At 42.8% G+C, this 17,627-nt stretch overlaps 4 protein-coding genes across 4 annotated transcripts; all 4 read left to right on the top strand.

The window, feature by feature from the left end:
• Positions 1 to 6,493: 6,493 nt before the first annotated feature.
• MELLADRAFT_71836 (uncharacterized protein) lies at positions 6,494 to 7,305 on the top strand (the record flags this gene model as incomplete). Its single annotated transcript, XM_007409855.1, has 2 exons — positions 6,494 to 6,893; positions 6,981 to 7,305. 2 exons carry the CDS (start codon positions 6,567 to 6,569, stop codon positions 7,017 to 7,019), a joined length of 366 nt encoding a protein of 121 aa, XP_007409917.1.
• Positions 7,306 to 8,424: 1,119 nt separating this feature from the next.
• Positions 8,425 to 11,520, top strand: MELLADRAFT_35901 (uncharacterized protein; the record flags this gene model as incomplete). Its single annotated transcript, XM_007409856.1, has 6 exons — positions 8,425 to 8,475; positions 8,552 to 8,631; positions 8,707 to 8,801; positions 8,879 to 8,978; positions 9,084 to 11,339; positions 11,412 to 11,520. The coding sequence occupies 6 exons, from the start codon at positions 8,425 to 8,427 to the stop codon at positions 11,518 to 11,520; spliced, it is 2,691 nt and encodes an 896-aa protein (XP_007409918.1).
• A 1,403-nt stretch (positions 11,521 to 12,923) lies between these two features.
• Positions 12,924 to 14,771, top strand: MELLADRAFT_106301 (uncharacterized protein; the record flags this gene model as incomplete). Its single annotated transcript, XM_007409857.1, has 6 exons — positions 12,924 to 13,144; positions 13,270 to 13,365; positions 13,443 to 13,560; positions 13,658 to 13,896; positions 13,951 to 14,665; positions 14,724 to 14,771. The coding sequence occupies 6 exons, from the start codon at positions 12,924 to 12,926 to the stop codon at positions 14,769 to 14,771; spliced, it is 1,437 nt and encodes a 478-aa protein (XP_007409919.1).
• A 1,031-nt stretch (positions 14,772 to 15,802) lies between these two features.
• MELLADRAFT_35938 (uncharacterized protein) lies at positions 15,803 to 17,130 on the top strand (the record flags this gene model as incomplete). The annotated part of the gene is made up of 5 exons (XM_007409858.1): positions 15,803 to 15,967; positions 16,040 to 16,363; positions 16,449 to 16,812; positions 16,886 to 16,948; positions 17,042 to 17,130. 5 exons carry the CDS (start codon positions 15,803 to 15,805, stop codon positions 17,128 to 17,130), a joined length of 1,005 nt encoding a protein of 334 aa, XP_007409920.1.
• Positions 17,131 to 17,627: the final 497 nt, after the last annotated feature.

The raw sequence follows: 17,627 nt of genomic DNA, 5'->3' as shown, positions 1-17,627 counted from the left end.
TGTTCCTAAGCAATATTAAGGAACTCTTTTTAAGGAACGTTCCAAAACTTCCGCGAGTCCGACCATGCCCTCGACATTTGGGTCTTCTAGTATTTCAGTACATTTGGAACACATATGATTGATGTAAGGACTTCCTTCAAGTTCCGTCCACATGAGTACAGTCATTTTTGGTTCGCGGAAGCGGTGGCAAGAACCACCAGAGTTGGAGACACTCATCATGCGTTTGCGGAGGTTGAATTGGTGTAGGAGTTGATGCACATCCAGCGCCGTAGTGCAACAGTGGTCGGATAGTATTGGTGTGAAAGTCTCCCCAGGGAAATGATTTGAAGCCTCTTCGCACAACTTGTGGGAGCTGTTGTAGATAGTTACCAAATTGTAAATGGAAACGCTGGTATCAATGCAACAAATGTTAATAATCTTATATTTGTTCGCCGCTGTTGATTATATTCGTGTGGAGACGTACTGGGCTAGTGATTGGCTGTAATTGAAATACTCCAGCAGTCGTATGGACATGAAATAATGCATGTTAACTTGGACACAGTCAGGATCTTTTCTCGCTGTGTCCAAGTAGTACGTGCGTGGTCCATTCTTTGTTGAGAAGTATGAGGCCCTATAACTGGTCTTGCAATCTACATGGTGAGCATTTGGTTAGTTTTACCGTTGGAGTAGGGAGATAAGGTATGATGTGAGCTTACGTCGACAATATGTTGTATGGCGTCGAATCGAATGGACACCATCTAGGTCGTAAAGATATCCGCATATGGCTGGCCTTTTTTCCAGCTTTTGCTTCCCCATTCCAGTCTCCCTGCATGAGGCATTGGGACATTTGTCTTGGTAAGGTGGCCAGAAGATTCGTTCGGGAATTTGAAGAGCTCCGGCCTCGTGTATGAGTCCTTTATCTCTGACAAGTGCGGCAGGTTCCACATACGATGAGGATAACGTTGAGTACAGGACGTGCCATAGGACCTCCCACATGCCAGGTACTGCAGGTGCAGGGAGAGCGGAATTGAGATATTTGTACGGCGCTTTGTACTTGTCGATTTGAATAGAGTGTTGATTGATTTTTACAAAATGACTGGCCACTGTGACGAAGCGGAACAGGGCGTCGGCGTCCACAGTGGCTAGTACTGATGGGAATTCCTTTAACTGTTGGGTGATATTGGATATGTGCATTAGTCCTTGTGGTAGGTGGTTTGAGTGTACGGATGAGTCGTGAAACTGAATAGTCTATTGGTTGGAGCGTGGTGGTATGCAGTTCTTACTTGGTGGACAAGTACGTGAGATGTTGTTGTAGCTGCTTTAGGAAGAGTGTCGGAAAGTGTAATCATGGTGGACGTATATGGACGTATACAGTATCTAATCTACATTTCAATTAACGAATTGAGCCTTGGAACTAAAGTTTCTTATGTGTCTAAGGAACGTTCCAAAACCTCCTCAAGTCCGACCATGTTCTGTCCGGTGATGGATGTACTTCCAAAACCCATAGAGCTTCTTTCTCATTTGAGCTTAAAAAGCCTGTGCAAATCATCCTCGAGTGAAAGATGCACAGGTTGCATCACTATCAAATGTGCCAAAACCATATTCTCAGAGTCGAAAAAGATCAAATAGCAACACATTTGTGAGGTCCTAAAATTGGAGCTCACGAATGCATTGCAATGGAGCGAAGAGCAATTGAATTAGAGGACTGATTTACATCAGTTCCTTGTAACAGAAGTATGTTTGATCACGAGCCTCACTGAAACCATGTGAGGCTCGACGATAAAAAGTCGTTTATCTTGCTTGAACAATGTTTGAAAGTGCTTTATAAGACACTTTTGAAAAGATTGCTTGAAAACCCGGTTAAAACGAGCCTACTAACGATACTCCTTTCACGACGACGACCTCACTTCCGCGCCTGGTCCTTATTATTGATGCCTCGCGAGTAGTATTGGGTAGTCCATCTAAGAATTTAACTTATGTAGCTATCTTCTAAGATAAAGAGGGAAAAGATTTTCAATGAAGAAGTGAAAGTTTCCAAAAAAGTGACTATCAGACTTTGCATCCCTGGGATGCATCTTACATTCTTGAGATGCATCTCTTTTGGTGCTTGTGTCTGCGGGTAGTGGCGTCTTTGGTACTTAGTCTCTTGGTTGTCTCCCGGTCGTCTATTGTCTCCCGTGAAGACTGATACACCACAAGGACATGCCGATGTCCTAGGGACGTCAGGATTTTTTGCAGGGGAAGGGATATCCTGACAAAACTGATCCAAGGAGCCCGGGTCGGAATCAAAATTCGGGACATCCCACGGGCTTCCAAGGGTGTTCTTATTTAAATGTAGGCCCAGCCTGGCATCCTGAGTGTGTGCTGCGGACGTCCGCATGCACTGACATCCAGAGGACAGCCCAAACGGGGGTGCCGACGGAAGCATATGATCTCGGACAATCCCGACGTCCTTCCGCTCAAAAGCGTCTTCGTGGTGTGCGCTTACGCTCCCCGAGAGGGACTTAGTTAGGTTAGGTAGATTCACAACATTGAAAACTCTTCACAATTGTGTGGGTGTGAATTTCACAGTTAACAAAGTACTTTGCTCCTGGCTAGGAATTGGTGAGCAAGGAGCAAGGGATTTGGTCAAGTTTTCATAAATGCAAACTGTGGGGAAGTGTGTGTAGTGCAGCCTGTAGGAAAGAGCCCTCCAGGGTCCTCCCAGGGCTCACGCGGTGGGCGCGACTTTTCAAAAAGGGAGCGCCCGAGGCGCGCCTGTACAGGCTGGGCGCGCCCGGTTTGGCTGGGGGCGCGAAAGGCGCCAGAGGAGCGAGAAAAAAACATGTATTGAACCAAAAAACAACTATCAGGGGTTTGGCTGGGGTCGCAAAAGTTGTCAGACAAGTAGGAAAACACCCTAATAAGACAAAAAAAAGTAACTAGCAGTTTGGCTGAGGCGCGAGACAAATAAAATGAAATATAACAAAATATAAAGACTATTGGAGTAGTCAAATACATATATCATCCATGTCCCATGACTCGTTATCGCTCTCTCCTTGAGTGTTAGAGGTATCTTTATTAATCGAGTCTATGGTTGGATTGCGAGTGAAGTTAGTGAAATCAAAAAGGGTATCAATGAATCCCCAGTGGTCACGAGTTTCATTGTCTTCCTCTTCAGCCAAAGCATGAAGGGCAAAGACTCCTTGCTCAAATTCTTGTAAATCATCAATTCCCGTGAAGATCGCTCCATCGTGAGTGTCGTCATCGTTGTTCTTGCTTTTCTCAACATCTTTTTGATAGACTTTAGCAGCGGCGTGCTCATCCTTCACACTGAGCTCAATTTGTGAGATCATCTTTAAAGTAGATATCTTCATGGAATGGCGATTTTTAGTTTTGGTGGCACCCATCATCGAGAATATGCTTTCAACGCCTAGAGCATGGGCAACAAGCTTGTTCACTCGGATCGCAAAGGTTTTGAGTTGAAAGGTTTGTGGAGTTGTTGGAAGAGCAAGCCAGAAGTCGATTGGGTGGTTAACTGTAGTGTCAAACAAATCAGTTAATAGAAATATTACAAAGAAAAATAGATACACTTACGTTTTGTTGAAACACGAAATATTCCAACACCGCTGAAGTAGTGTAACACTTGCTCACAAAGGCTTAAGGCATCAGCCTTCTTGTAGTTCCAGGATTTTGCTAAAGATATGATCATCTTGATTATATCATCAATTGTAAAGGCCTTTGAAACAGCAACTTGACGAAACATAGGGTTTAAGAAGAATCCAACTATATATATTGGTTTGTTGAAGAGTTTGGCATGCTCGTGTAAGACTTGCAAGCAGTGAGCTTTGAAGGGTTCGAATTGTGGATAGCTGGAAAGATCAATCGCTAGAAGTTGCTGATAGACAGTACCGATCTCCTTCCAAATATCTCCAACTGAGGTGTTTGCTTTTTCTAATTGGCCGATAGCATTCACAATAGGTCGAAGAAGCTTAACCAGGATTGAGTTTGAGGTAAAATGATCGCCATTTTCAATGGCAATGATGATGTTTTTGTTGATGTTCGAAGTCGGTACCGATTTGTCCCTTAACATCGCAAGACAGCTTTGAAATCCTTTTTCGTGGCTTTCCACGGACATTGCAACTTTAGCCATTGAATACCACCTAGATTCACAGAATGTACGAAGACCATGAGCAACACCCTCTTTTTTTCGCCATTTCAACAACTTGTGACTCCAAAAGCTTGACGAGCTGAAAAAGTTAACTAGTGCTCAATCGATTTCGACCGTTCCTTTCATATCCACATGTGCAACCACCTTTTTCGCAATGAGATTGAATACATGTAAGCAACATGCCAATGGAATAACATGATTGAACTCGGTGTTCACCATTTTCTGTAAAGAAAACATTGTCAGTTGTAAATGTTAATGTATAAATAAAGGGACATTTGAAACCCACACGTAATTTGATCATTGAGCTAGGAGAATCGGTGACAATGGCACCGATTTGTTCCCAGGTGACACCTTGTCCATCGAGGACGTCTTTCAAAGCCACCAAGATGTTTTCAGAGGTGTGTCGAACATCATCAAGATCTAATACATCAATCAATTTTTTGAAACTTGTACCACGAAGGAGGAGGAGAGCATAGACACTGTTGCGTGAGCAGTCAGACCATCCATCAAGCAAGATGGTGAGATTGGTTTGTTGCTTGAGTTCAGCCTTGGTTTTGACCGAATACGCAGCATGAAGTCGAGGAAGAACCGTATCCATCATGATGAATTGGGAGGCAGGAGTGTATGGTGTAATCGAGATACTTTGTTGAAAAGCTTGGAAAGACGGATTTTGAAGGAACCGAAAGGGCACATGGCCAGTAATCAAAGCTTTGAGCAAAAGTTCATAAGTTTCTTGGACTTTATCTGGTTTACGATGCTTGAAGAATAGACTGAAGTCGTGCTGAATCTTGGGTCGCTTGATCAAAGAGGTGTCTGAAGTTTCAGACATCTCGCGGCTTTGATTGTTCATATCGGCTGTTGAGGGTGTGTTTTTTCCAGTTTGGACTAGCTCAAGTTCCTCATATGCCGATTTGTCGGAGGCCGAGACGGACTTGCAGTCTTGGGTGATATGAAGATAAAGTTTGGCTGGCTTTCCGTCCATCACCAAGTTGCAGCTCATGCACTTAACAAGTCGTCGTCCGTTATTACGTTCGTCTAAAGCTTGGAAACCAGTCCATCTGGTACAGCTTTTGCTAGGTGGTTTGATCCATGATGCCGATACAGGAACTTCAATCGGCATGTTGAAATGAAGTTTGTTGATCCTGAACTTTGATGTGGAAGATGAGCGGCCTTCGAGGTTTTTTTTAGAATAAGGAAGGTGGGAATATGTGTGATGGGCTTTTTTACAGGTTCCAACACCTTCCGATGACAAGATAGTACCCTGGGCGCGCCCACCCCCAAAATGAGCTTTGCGGGCGCTACCTGGGCGCGCCAAACGCGCCGCGCCCACCGCATGACCCAGGGCCCACCTGACGTGTCCCCAGACTTGGCGGGGCTTCTGTGAACGGACCAGGACCGGGTGCTGGCCTGATGATCTGATCCCTTGACTCTGAGCCTTTCTCTTGTGTGAACATCGCTCGTCTAAGATCATACCCACATTTCCTAGGCTACTTTCTGGACCATGTTGACCTCAGCAGACAATGGCATCGCAGGGAACGCGTCTAGGTCCTTACCCACCGAAATTTTGACTCAGATTTTCACTCTGGTCAAAACCCAGCTTGCAAAAGATGAATACCTAGGTCGCAAATCTCAAAGCCTTCTCGACCTTCGCTTAGTTTGCAAATCCTGGTCAGCTGCAGTCATACCGATAGCTCTCAGTTCCATCCGCGTCACAAATGACAAGCAAGCACAAAATTTCCTCAAGAATTGGAAGACAAGCTTTTTTTACATCCCTGATTCTCAACCACGGTCCTTTCCTGTTCGTCGGCTTCAACTATGCGAGCTGGTCGAGGTCCCCATCCCGAAGCCACACGTGTCTACCAGCGAGGCTGCCGAATTGATACGACTGTTCAGCGAGAGCCTTCAGGCACTAGATGTAAATTTCTACTACGCAATGGACTTTCCAACTCCACTATTGGATGCTGTGAGGATCGCCAAATCGCTCAAAGAACTCACCATCGGTTCCGCTACTTCAGGGGGATCTCCAAACGTAGCCAATCTGTTGAACGCCGCGCCCGATCTTGAAGTTTTAACAATTAAATATACTGCCGTACCTCCCATGGAGTTCTCCGAGTCAGCCCTGACAAAATTGCGCCATCTGGAATTCCTATATACATATGCGGAAGAATCAGAATACGAAGACGAAGAGTTTGACAGTCGCAAGTATGCAGACCTCCGTGGGATCGTCAACATCTGCGAGAAGGCTCGATCGAGCTTGAAGATCATCGAATGCTATGTAGCTGAAGAAAATGGTAACGGACTCGAACCTGTGTTAACAGCTGTCAAAGAAACCTTGGAAGGTCTATTCACTGGCAGTATGTGCCATCATTGGCCCGGTGAAGCGCTTTTAGTGGAGTGTCCACGGCTCCGCGTGATTTCAACTTCTCCCTGGAGTGACATGTGCTTATACGCTGCCGAATATGACGCATACGAAGGCTGGTTCTGTTGGCCGATACTTCGACATGCACGAACACTTGTTTTCCCTATCCAGGACGCCCTTGGTTCATGGCTACACTTCTTCAAGGAAGCTCGAAAAGGAAAAACCTTCATGCCTTCGACTACATCACGTGACGAGGGCCTTTTTCGAAACTTACCCAACTTGAAACAATGTTTATTCCAAAGAGAACCCTATGACAAAGAGCTCCCTCTAAGCTTGATTGAAGACTTTGAGGCATTTGGAATCAAGTGTTTTGAAATTGGCGAGTTGAAACCGGATGAAATCATGGTTAGTCACTTCTCTCCTCCGAGTACCCGCTCCCTCTAAAAGCACTTCTTCTAATGCTGTCGTTCGATTGCTGTGATGGTTTAATAGAAATTGGATGCAAAATTGGACACTACTTTGGACCAATGAGATAACCTCTGTTGCCCACACGAGTTCCAGTCTACACGTTCGCAATAAAAACAGGATCAAATTTGCTGCACCCGAAAATCCAAGTCTTAAATCTTTGCCCGGCGGTTCTAGCGATATACTCAAACGTGGTTACTTAATGTCGAGTCAAATATGAACGAACAAAACAGTCGCTTTTGAACGAAGGGGACTAACGGGCGAAATATGTTGTAATTCTTTGTTATCACTTTACAGAAGTCGTTTTTGAAATCAAATTGAATATGTTGTACTTGACAAGTTTCTCAATCAGAACCAATCCTTCACGATTGTTCTCTAAGCTATAAGAAGAATCAATCACAAAAAAGTAACGAGATGAAATAAATCGAAACTCAACAAGTTTTTGAAAAAATGGGTACGTTGGACCAAACTTAGACTTAGGCGCTCATGAGATTCTGAAGCTAAGAAGTAAAAATGATGATGCGGAAAGATGTCTTTGTTTATAAAAAATGAAAAATCAATTAACGCGAGACAATACAAAGATCAACTGACTTCACCAATTTGAATTTCACAAAACGTAAGCGAGTTGTGACCCATGTAGTCAACATCCTCACAGCCTCATCAATCTATCTTTAGTCTCTAACCAAGAATTTGTCAAAGGAACGATGCCATCCAACTTTCTAAGTCTTTTTTCGGTAATCCTTTCCGCTCAGTGGTTTGGTTTCTTCAAAAAATACTTTATTTCTTCATCAACTCTTAGGAGGCGTTTTTTTTCTTTGTAGCTTGGTACTCTAACTTTAGGAGTTCTCTCAGTGGTAGACCAAATTAATAGAGTGGTGCTATTTTTGACTTCACCTGCACCTGCACCTCCATCCCAATGTCCATCCTCCCGTGTTTTTGATAAGTTGCACAAAGTTACACACAAAATCATCCAAGGCTTCCTTATCTCTGTTGTTAAGCTTTCCCCTCTGAATCTACGAATCAAGTACATATATCCTAATCACACAGGAAGAACAGAAGTTCTGAACATTTGTTGGAAAAAAAATGGGGAAAAACACATCAAATCTCTCTTTTTCTTTTATCATTTCTTTTGTATTCACAAATTCGCAAATTCTATGTATGCTTAACAAAATATGCTCTCAATCAAAACAAGATTACAACATCTTTTCACGAGCAGCACAAACTTATCAAAGAGTCGAATTCGATTTCTTGATGACCACATTGAGAAGTGGCTGAGTGGGATTTAAGCATTTGTGGATCATATTATGCTACAAGAGAGGGAACCTACAGTGTGGAATACAGTCTCAAAATTTTTCAGACTTTCGACTCGCAACTTTTGTCAACTTTGTCCACGACACTCTCTTTCTTTCAGAGCACAACACATTGTATCAAGACCGAGGCATCATCAATTCAACCTCAAGCGTAATCAACTATGGCCACTCGATTCGAATTCTCCAACTTGCTAGGGACCGTTTACCGCCAGGTAAGAACTCTGACCAGAAATCAATGTACTTGACTCTTGGAACCAGTCTTGACGCTTTGCTCGATGTTTCTTGCAGGGAAATGTTATCTTTACACCTGACGGACAGAGCGTGATTAGTCCGGTTGGAAATCGAGTTTCGATTTTTGATCTTGTCAAGTGATTATCAGAATTTTTGTTCTCGATTCAAGGCAACTGCTGACTGGAATATACTTTGATCCGTTTTCTAAATAGCAACAAATCTAGGACTTTGAATTTTCAGAACCGAAAGAACATCCGCCGGATATCCTTGTCACCCGATGGAAAACTCCTGATTAGTGTAGATGATGGTAGCTCCTCATTCTCACTATAAATCAGACTTTCAAGAGTGCATGCTGACTTGAACAATTATGAATGGCGTACTTAGACGGACGAGCACTATTGGTTAACTTCAAACAATCAGTGGTATTGCATCACATAAACTTCAAAGGCAGGGTTGAAGACATAAAATTCTCGCCAGATGGCAAGTTCGTCTCTTTTTACTCCCAACAAGAAATCAATACTCATTTCACTTGTTCAGCAAGCATCCGACGAGAGCTGAATTGAATGTCTTTTCTTTACCAACAAATAAGATATATCCTCGTCACTCATGGCCAACACGCTCAGATATGGCTGACACCATCCCATCAAGTCAAATCATTCGCCCCTTTTCACCTACATCGAACTTACACTGGACATTTTGACGACGTGATATCCGTAACATGGTCCGCGTGCTCAAGCTACTTCCTAACGACCAGCAAAGATATGAGCAGTAGGATGTACACTGTGAACCCAGTCGAGGATTTTAGACCTAGAACATTCACTGGCCACAAGGAATCAGTCCTTGGAGCTTGGTTTACTGGTAAAATCGGCGATGTGAATGATGAGCCAAGAGTGATAACCGTCAGCAAAGATGGAGCTTGTTTTGTCTGGCGAAATAAAGACGAGCCAGAAGATTCAGACGACGACACAGACTCAGAAGACCAGAAAATGACTTCATCGGCTCCCGTCTCCAAGGCTCCTGTTAGCGATCCCTTGGCTCGAGTCCGATGGGGAATTTCAACACGGCATTTTTTTAATGTTCCAGGCACATATGTCACCACTTGCACTTTTCATCCTGCCAACAACCTTCTGATTGTTGGATTCTCCAATGGAGTGTTTGGTCTATACGAGGTTGGAAAGGAAGTCGGCTCGTTCATCAATATCCATTCACTCTCCATCTCTCAGGAAAATATCACTAGTGTCTCCATCGATCCAACAGGTCAATGGCTAGCCTTTGGTGCTTCAAAACTCGGCCAATTGTTAGTGTGGGAATGGCAAAGCGAGAGTTATATCTTGAAACAACAGGGTCACTACTTTGATATGAACACCTTGGCCTTTTCAACTGACGGACAAAACATCGTAACAGGAGGAGATGATGGCAAAGTTAAAGTTTGGAATGCGAATTCTGGTTTCTGCTATGTCACTTTCACCGAACATCAATCTGCAATCTCGGCTGTTGAGTTCGCCAAACAAGGATCGGTGATCTTTTCCGCCTCCCTGGACGGTACGATCCGTGCTTTTGATCTTTCTCGGTATCGTAATTTCAAAACCTTCACCTCACCAACACCTGTCCAGTTTACTGCTCTCGCTGTGGATCCGTCGGGGGAAGTAGTAGTAGGTGGTGGAACAGGGGAAGGTTTTGAAATCTTTGTGTGGTCCGTTCAGACCGGCAAGCTAGTAGATATCATGTCAGGGCACGAAGGTCCTATCTCTGCTTTAGCATTTTCCCCTCTGGGTGATAAAATAGTTAGTATCAGTTGGGATAAGACATTGCGGATTTGGGAGATGTACGGACGTAAGACTACAGTTGAACCGTTTCAATTACCCTCGGATGGTCTAGCGGTAGCCTTTCGTCCTGATGGATTAGAAATCGCAGCCTCGACGTTGGATGGTCAGATAGCTTTTTTTGATGTGATTAACGGTAGCCAGAAATCATTGATCGAAGGACGAAAGGATGTGTCCGGTGGCCGAAAGTTTGATGATCGTGTGACTGCTGCAAACAGTGCGAGTGGTAAAAGCTTTAACAGTCTTTGTTATACTGCTGATGGACTACGGTTAATTGCTGGAGGAAATAGCAAATATGTTTGTCTTTATGATTGTCGTGATGGGATGTTACTGAAACGATTTGAGATCTCTGCAAACTTGAGTCTCGATGGTACAGAAGAATTCTTAGATAGCAGAAAGTTATTAAGCTCAGGTGTACCACTTGATGAGATCAACGATACTGGAGATCTTTCAGATTTGGACGACCGTCTGGATGCGAACAAAGTCTTACCTGGATCAAAAGGTGGGGATATGTCAAGAAGAAAATACAAGCCAGAAATCAGAACTAAGGCAGTAAAGTTTTCTCCGACTGGTCGCACTTGGGGTGCTGCTTCTACGGATGGTTTACTACTTTATTCATTAGATGAGACAGTTCATTTCGATCCTTTTGATCTATCACTCGAAATCACACCACAATCGATTCTTGAAAGTGTCCGATGTAAAGAGTTCCTCAAGGCTTTAGTGATGGCTTTTAGATTAAATGAACATAAAATGATCAAGCTCGTATACCAAACTGTTTCTTTTGATCAGATCAAAGTTGTAGCTTCTCAATTACCAAAGGTCTATGTATCTAAGCTTATGGGATTTGTCGCCCAAGAGGTTACAGATAGTAGCTCAAATCGTATCGAATTCAATTTGATATGGATCAATAGTATCCTTTCAGCTCATGGCCGATACCTGAAAGCAAATTCACACGAGGTCGCCCCTGTGATGAGATCTGTTCAAAAGGCCTTACTGGATACCCATTCATCGGTTGCCAAACTGTAAGTCAAGTTTTGTGATTTGTTAACAAGAAGAAGCGCTGAACTGATCATCATTACGTTATTTATCGGTAGATCTAATTCGAATACGCACATGATGCGTTACTTGATTGATCAGGCTTCTCATAGTAAACAATTGGCAGAGTCTGATCGATTGGAAACTTTGGATCTGATGGTTGAATAGATTAATTGTCGATCAGAGTTTTTGTCTCTTTTGTATATTATATCATTTCTTTCATATCTCAAAAAGGGGCTTAATTAATTGGGATTAGTTACCAGTTTGTTACATTGGCTGATTATGGTCTTGAAAACCCCATCGCAAAATGCTGAGGTTCAGAGAAAGTCCCAGTGGAAGAAAAACAGCTGATTGCATCGTGTCTATCTGGAGTCTTTAGGTATACAGACTTTCTGTAGCCGTCAACTCAGACCCAATACGAAGACCAAAGTTCATGATTGATTTTATGATCACAGTTGACAAGGTTATTGTAACAAGTCTCATGACTGATGAAACTTCCAAGTTTCGCGTAAATCCTGTTGCCGTATTGCCAATCAAAAGCTACGCGCAAACCTCAAGCCTGCCCCGCTTCTGCCATCCACAAGGCGGTCAATCAGGTCAATCAGTCAATCACATTGTGACAGCTAGCATTCCGTTCCCTTGGAGTCGCGCTGGCTATTGATGACAACAGCTTTAAGAGCGTCTTTGGTTTAACTTTTTTCTTTCCAAATATTTACCAGATGATTTCAACGCACATGAAAACTTATGATTGTCTTTGTTTCCACTAAGACTAGGCCAACAATTGTATATATCGGCAGCTTGATCTGTCTTAAACATTGTCACCTACATACTGTCACCACACCCATTGCACTGGTAGGTAACATCAGATGAAGGACCACATGGGTGTTGTGATAATAGTGGGCAGGGCAGCACGCCCCCTGATGATGAAGTCTTTTCAAGATGGAGAACGACTGATGGATGGTATTCTTGATTAAAAGCGAGTTAACTTCAGCCTCATTGGCTTGGTCCTGCTTGGTCCAAATTGAATGACAAACTCGCCTAATCATGCATGGCTCTGATCACACGCGGCCCCCGCCCTGACGATTTATCGGACCTGATCATGCACTAGGCCGCCCTGACTGTGCCTGTGCATGACCCTCGAGCCTCCGCCCCACAGCCATCTGGATTCTGTGTGACGGGCCGGCGAAGATCCGTTGTTGATCAGGACGAATCAACGGATCAGGGCGGATGATTTGTTGACCAGAAATGGCAAGTTTAATTTTGATTTTGTCTCAATTTTTCAATTTTGCCCTGACTTTTAGTCCAGCCCACTCGAAGACAATTTTCCCCTTAAAAACTCACATCAACAACTGATTCATTCGATATCGATTCACTTCTCTCTCTATCACTTTAACCAACTTTCGATTCGATTCGATTCAATCAGTCTCTCATCATTTGATCTTGGTCAAATTATCTTCTTGCACCCTCAACGACTCGCTTTGCCAAGTCCGAACTACTCGCTTCCAAACCGTATCAACCTCCACCTCATTATCAACATCTCGCCACATCTTCATCTTCCCAACGGTGTCATCATGTCTCATACCTCATTCACCGCTTCACCTATTCAAGCCGGTCCTTCGTCGATAACAAATGGGAACGTCTCAGCTGGCCACAACCAGACTGATGGGATCCAGAAGCCAGACGACAACATCGACACACTCGCAGACATCCGTCTTCTCCTCCAATACGTCTCCCGTGCTTTTTACGAAGTACGACATATCCTACTCCTCGACCAGCTCATTCGTAAAGAAGCGTGAGTTGAAAGTAGAGACGTTTGCCTGTCGGCTCGTCTCCCTCTCTCCTTTCCCTTGATTATGTGACCACTATGTCATGAATGTCTGGGAACTGAACGCACCTGCGTTTTTCACGCTGTCTTAGCATGAAAGATGAGGAACTGGCTGCTCGCCTTGGCGTTGGTCCCAAGGAACTTGCCAAAGCCGCAAACATGCTGATTCGGGACCAGTTGGTCTCAGTGTAAGTCATTCACCCTAATCTTGATATGTTGCAGTTTCTTATAACTAACTCTTTACTCTCACATTCCTGTCTTTTAGTTACTTGCGTGCCGAGGTCAAGCCTGGGGCTTCAAAAGCCACTCAACGGACGTACTACTACATTGACTACAAGCATTGTGTGGACGTTATCAAATGGAGGCTGTGGAAAATAAGCAAGGTTTTGGATGACAAGCAGCGAAATGTTGGCTACTTCACTGCTAGTTACTTGCAGCCGTATTTGTTGCGGCTGCTTACACGTTGCATTTGTCCCACAGGTCATCGACGGTCAAGGCTATGTATGTCCTCGGTGTAAGACTACATATTCTACTCTCGACATCTCTGGGCTAGCCATGACAGCCACGAGCTTTCTCTGCGAGATCTGCAATACTCCTCTCGATGACAATGATAATGACATCGAGGTGCAGAAGAACAAGGACCGCATGCAACGCCTCAACTCGCAATCGACGTTGATCAAGAAAACGTTGCAAAAGGCAGACAAGGTTACCGTACCTGCGTGAGTTTGCCTCCACTTTCTCATGGCGGCCAAAACTGATTGATCTTTTTGCAGGTTTGACATCGCTCAATGGGTGGCTATACACATGCCTCTCGAGAAACCGGTCGATTCGGCTGATGGTTTGGCTGTGGCAACTGGTGGTGCTAAGGAGGCTGCCGTCTCTGTTCAAATGGCGCAGGAGGGTGATTTGGAAAACAAACGTCTCCTCAAGGAGCAGCAGGCAGAGGCTAAACGACAGGCCAACGCTCTGCCGGTTTGGATCGCTCAAAGTACAGTGAGCGGTGAATTGACGGGGGCTGGTATCAAAGAAGGTACCAACACCACTGCACGACCTGGCATTTCATTCGTCAACCCGACTGTACCTGAGCCAGCTGATGTCAAGATTGACGGAGATGTCGACTACGACGCTTACTTCGCCAAACTTCAAAATCAATCAAGGTCACTGACGACATCGACCCTTGATCCCAAACGATCTCCGTCAGATAGCACCTGTTCACTGAATTCGCCTTCACAGTCTTGTGCCTCATCAAACGGGACTGGAATCAAACGGAATCGTGATTACGTTGATGAAGGTTATGGAAGCCTCAAGAGTAGTCCGGAAGATCATCGAACTCATGGTCATCAATCAAGGAAGAAGACCAAAGTTGATGTACCTGCGGTTGTTGCGCCTCCATCTGCCGAAGATGATACCGATGAAGTGAAGACGATGATGTTGGGTGGCAAGCTGATTGACATCAGCTCTGTGACGGAGGAGATGGAGCATCACATGGTCAGTCGTTTTCTTTTTTTGATGCTCATCTTGAAAAGGATGCTCATTGCCATTTCAGACGCCGGAGGAATATACCATCTATGCCACGCTTATCATGGCCAACTAAACCTTCTTCGTTCACCCTCACCGAGACGAAAGAACTGGTTTCGATTGTGGGCTCTCATAAATCGAAACCTAATGCCGGCGTCCTACCTCTTCCCATCTTCCAAGCCCACTGCAATGGTTCCTCATCTCATTTCACCCTAACGTCTTCCCATCTTCTCGGCTCAAAAGCTCTCTCTTCTTGGTCTGTTAGTTCGAAAGACCTTTTTATTTATTTTTATTGTCGAACAAACGCCACCAAAAAAAATCTTTCCGTCGTTCTAGAAGTTGTTTGTAATTCAGTTGATATAACCAAAAAACCAATTTCCAAAAAAACACTGCATTAAAACACAGTAAAAAATCTTTAGTTCACTTGTCAATTTCGTAACATTTGTTTGTTAAATAATTTTTTAGAAGTTTTCCTGATGTGAAATGGCTAGCTAGAGATGATCATTTTCCTTGGCTTGCTTGAATTTCTTTTTCTTTCTCCTTTTTGTGATCGTTATAGAAACAAAAATGAGATCGTGTGATGAAATGAAATTAATCGAATATATAGTCAAAGACATTGTGCTACGAGCCCATAAGCAGCGGATCATTGATAAGAAGCATGTGTTACAGTGAGATGACAGCTAAGACCACGGAAAGGTAGAACGATGGTCAACAGTAAATCCGGACTGAGTCACATCCATAGTTTGTAGTCAACCTCATTCAAAAGTCGACACCACTTCAAGATAGCCTCCCAATCTCCACGCTCCACCTTCATCTTACTCCTGACCGGATATAGTAATGATCAACGATATGATGAGATACCGTCATCGAATGATCCGGATTCGGGAATTGTTTCAACCGAGTTTGAATTACCACACGACGAGAATCATGAGAATCGATTTAGTAAGACGGCAATGTGATGACGTAATGGGATTAGTAAAGTGAATCACTTTCATCATCATTCCACTCAAATAGCTGTTTACCATCTCTTAAATCAAACAATACCCTTTACTTTCCAAATCAAACATCCACTTGAACCTATCCCTTCATAGCAAATTGAATCATACAATGGCAAACTCAAATTCAAAACTTGATCATTCGATACAAAGCTCACGAAAAGAGATTACAACATGGGCAAGTGAGGATGGTCATTTTAGAAGACAAGCATCTAGTTTTAGAGATCAAATCTCAAATGAAGGTAAATTCAAGCCTGAGAAAGGTAGATATCATATTGTGAGTTTGATTAGATTTTATAAAAGATGAAAGAAAGAAATTGATTTAGTGTTTGATTTTATGATACTAAAGTATGTTAGTTTAGCATGCCCTTGGGCACATCGAGTTTTGATTTTCCTACAATTAAAAGGTTTAAAAGATTTAGTAGGTGTCTCAGTTGTACATCCATTTATGGGTACAGAAGGATGGAGTTGGAATGCTCCAAGCGAATTTAATCCATCTATGACAGGTGTGATTAAAGATACATTATATGCTAGTGAAAAGATTAAAGAAATTTATTTTAAAGCCAATCATCAATATCAGGGTAGGTTTACTGTACCTGTACTTTGGGATAAGAAAGAGGAAACGATTGTGAATAATGAGTCTAGTGAGATTATTAGAATGTTAAACTGTTGTGTAAGTGGTTTGCTTTTTTCGGTTTCTTAAACGTTTAGAGAAATGGATTGACTGATGAAAGGTTTCTCATTGACCAAAAAAACAGTTCAATGAATTGATTGAAGAACAATATCAAAAAATCGATTTGTATCCTCAAAATTTACAACAAGAAATTGATACTATGAATGAATGGATTTACGATCAAGTCAATAATGGGGTTTACAAATCAGGATTTGCTACTACTCAAAGCGCATATGAAAGTGAAGTCAAACCACTTTTCGAAGCGCTTGATAGACTTGAAAAAGTTTTGGATGGTGGTCAAAAGTATTTGATGGGTGATCAGTTGACTGAAGTCGATGTTAGATTGTTTACCACTTTGATTAGATTTGATGTGGTTTATGTTACTCATTTTAAATGTAATTTGAAAACTATTAGAGGTGGTTATCCTAATTTAAATCATTGGTTAAAGTGTAAGTTCTACTTGCATTCTTTTTTTCCAGTCAGATTATTGATATTGAATCATCTTTGATATTTTTCTTCTAGGTTTGTATTGGAAGAATCCTGCGTTTAAAGATACAACTAATTTTGAACATATCAAATTCCATTGTGAGTCTTTTAAATAAAATCCTTATGTTCATCTTTCTTTCAAGCTTAATTGATTTAATCTTTACTTTATCTTGTTTTCTTTTCAAAAATTAGATTTCACTTCTCATCCACAAATCAATCCTACTAGAATTATTCCAATTGGACCTCTTCCTGAAATTGAAGCATTGGATGAGGATAAGTGATCAAGTTTTCACAAAAATGAATATTGTATTAGTTTCTTTGAAAAAGATCAAATCTTGATAATAGTTATGTAAAACATCAAACATAAAGAAGGAAATTTGATGTTTTTGAAAAAAAGACATCTCTACCCGTATTCCTAAACTTGATGTGTAATCTTAGTCGTAACGGTACCTCCCTCCCGGTCACACAAGGTAACATGTCACACCTCCCCACCTTGCATATCACCACTGCCATCCAACGGTGTCCAACCAATTGCCTTCTGGCCAGGCCTCTTTTGGTTGTAACGTCCTATCTCGACATTATTGCCTCCCTCTTTTCGGCCGTATAACAAGCTGTTGACCTTCGTACCTACTGCTGAAACTGTGTTCTGTCCTACATTGCCTCTCCACCAATGTGTCAATTTGACCCAATGTTAGGGTCCACCACCGATGGCGTCAAATCCCCTTGATGAACGTTTTGAACTACGCTTTCCATGATCTTACTTTTGACCCAACTCAGT

This window comes from Melampsora larici-populina (assembly GCF_000204055.1).
Source record: "Melampsora larici-populina 98AG31 unplaced genomic scaffold MELLAscaffold_17, whole genome shotgun sequence".
Taxonomy (NCBI): domain Eukaryota; kingdom Fungi; phylum Basidiomycota; class Pucciniomycetes; order Pucciniales; family Melampsoraceae; genus Melampsora; species Melampsora laricis-populina.
The sequence above is the reverse complement of the archived record's forward strand: the minus strand, read 5'-3'. Positions and strand labels throughout refer to the sequence as shown.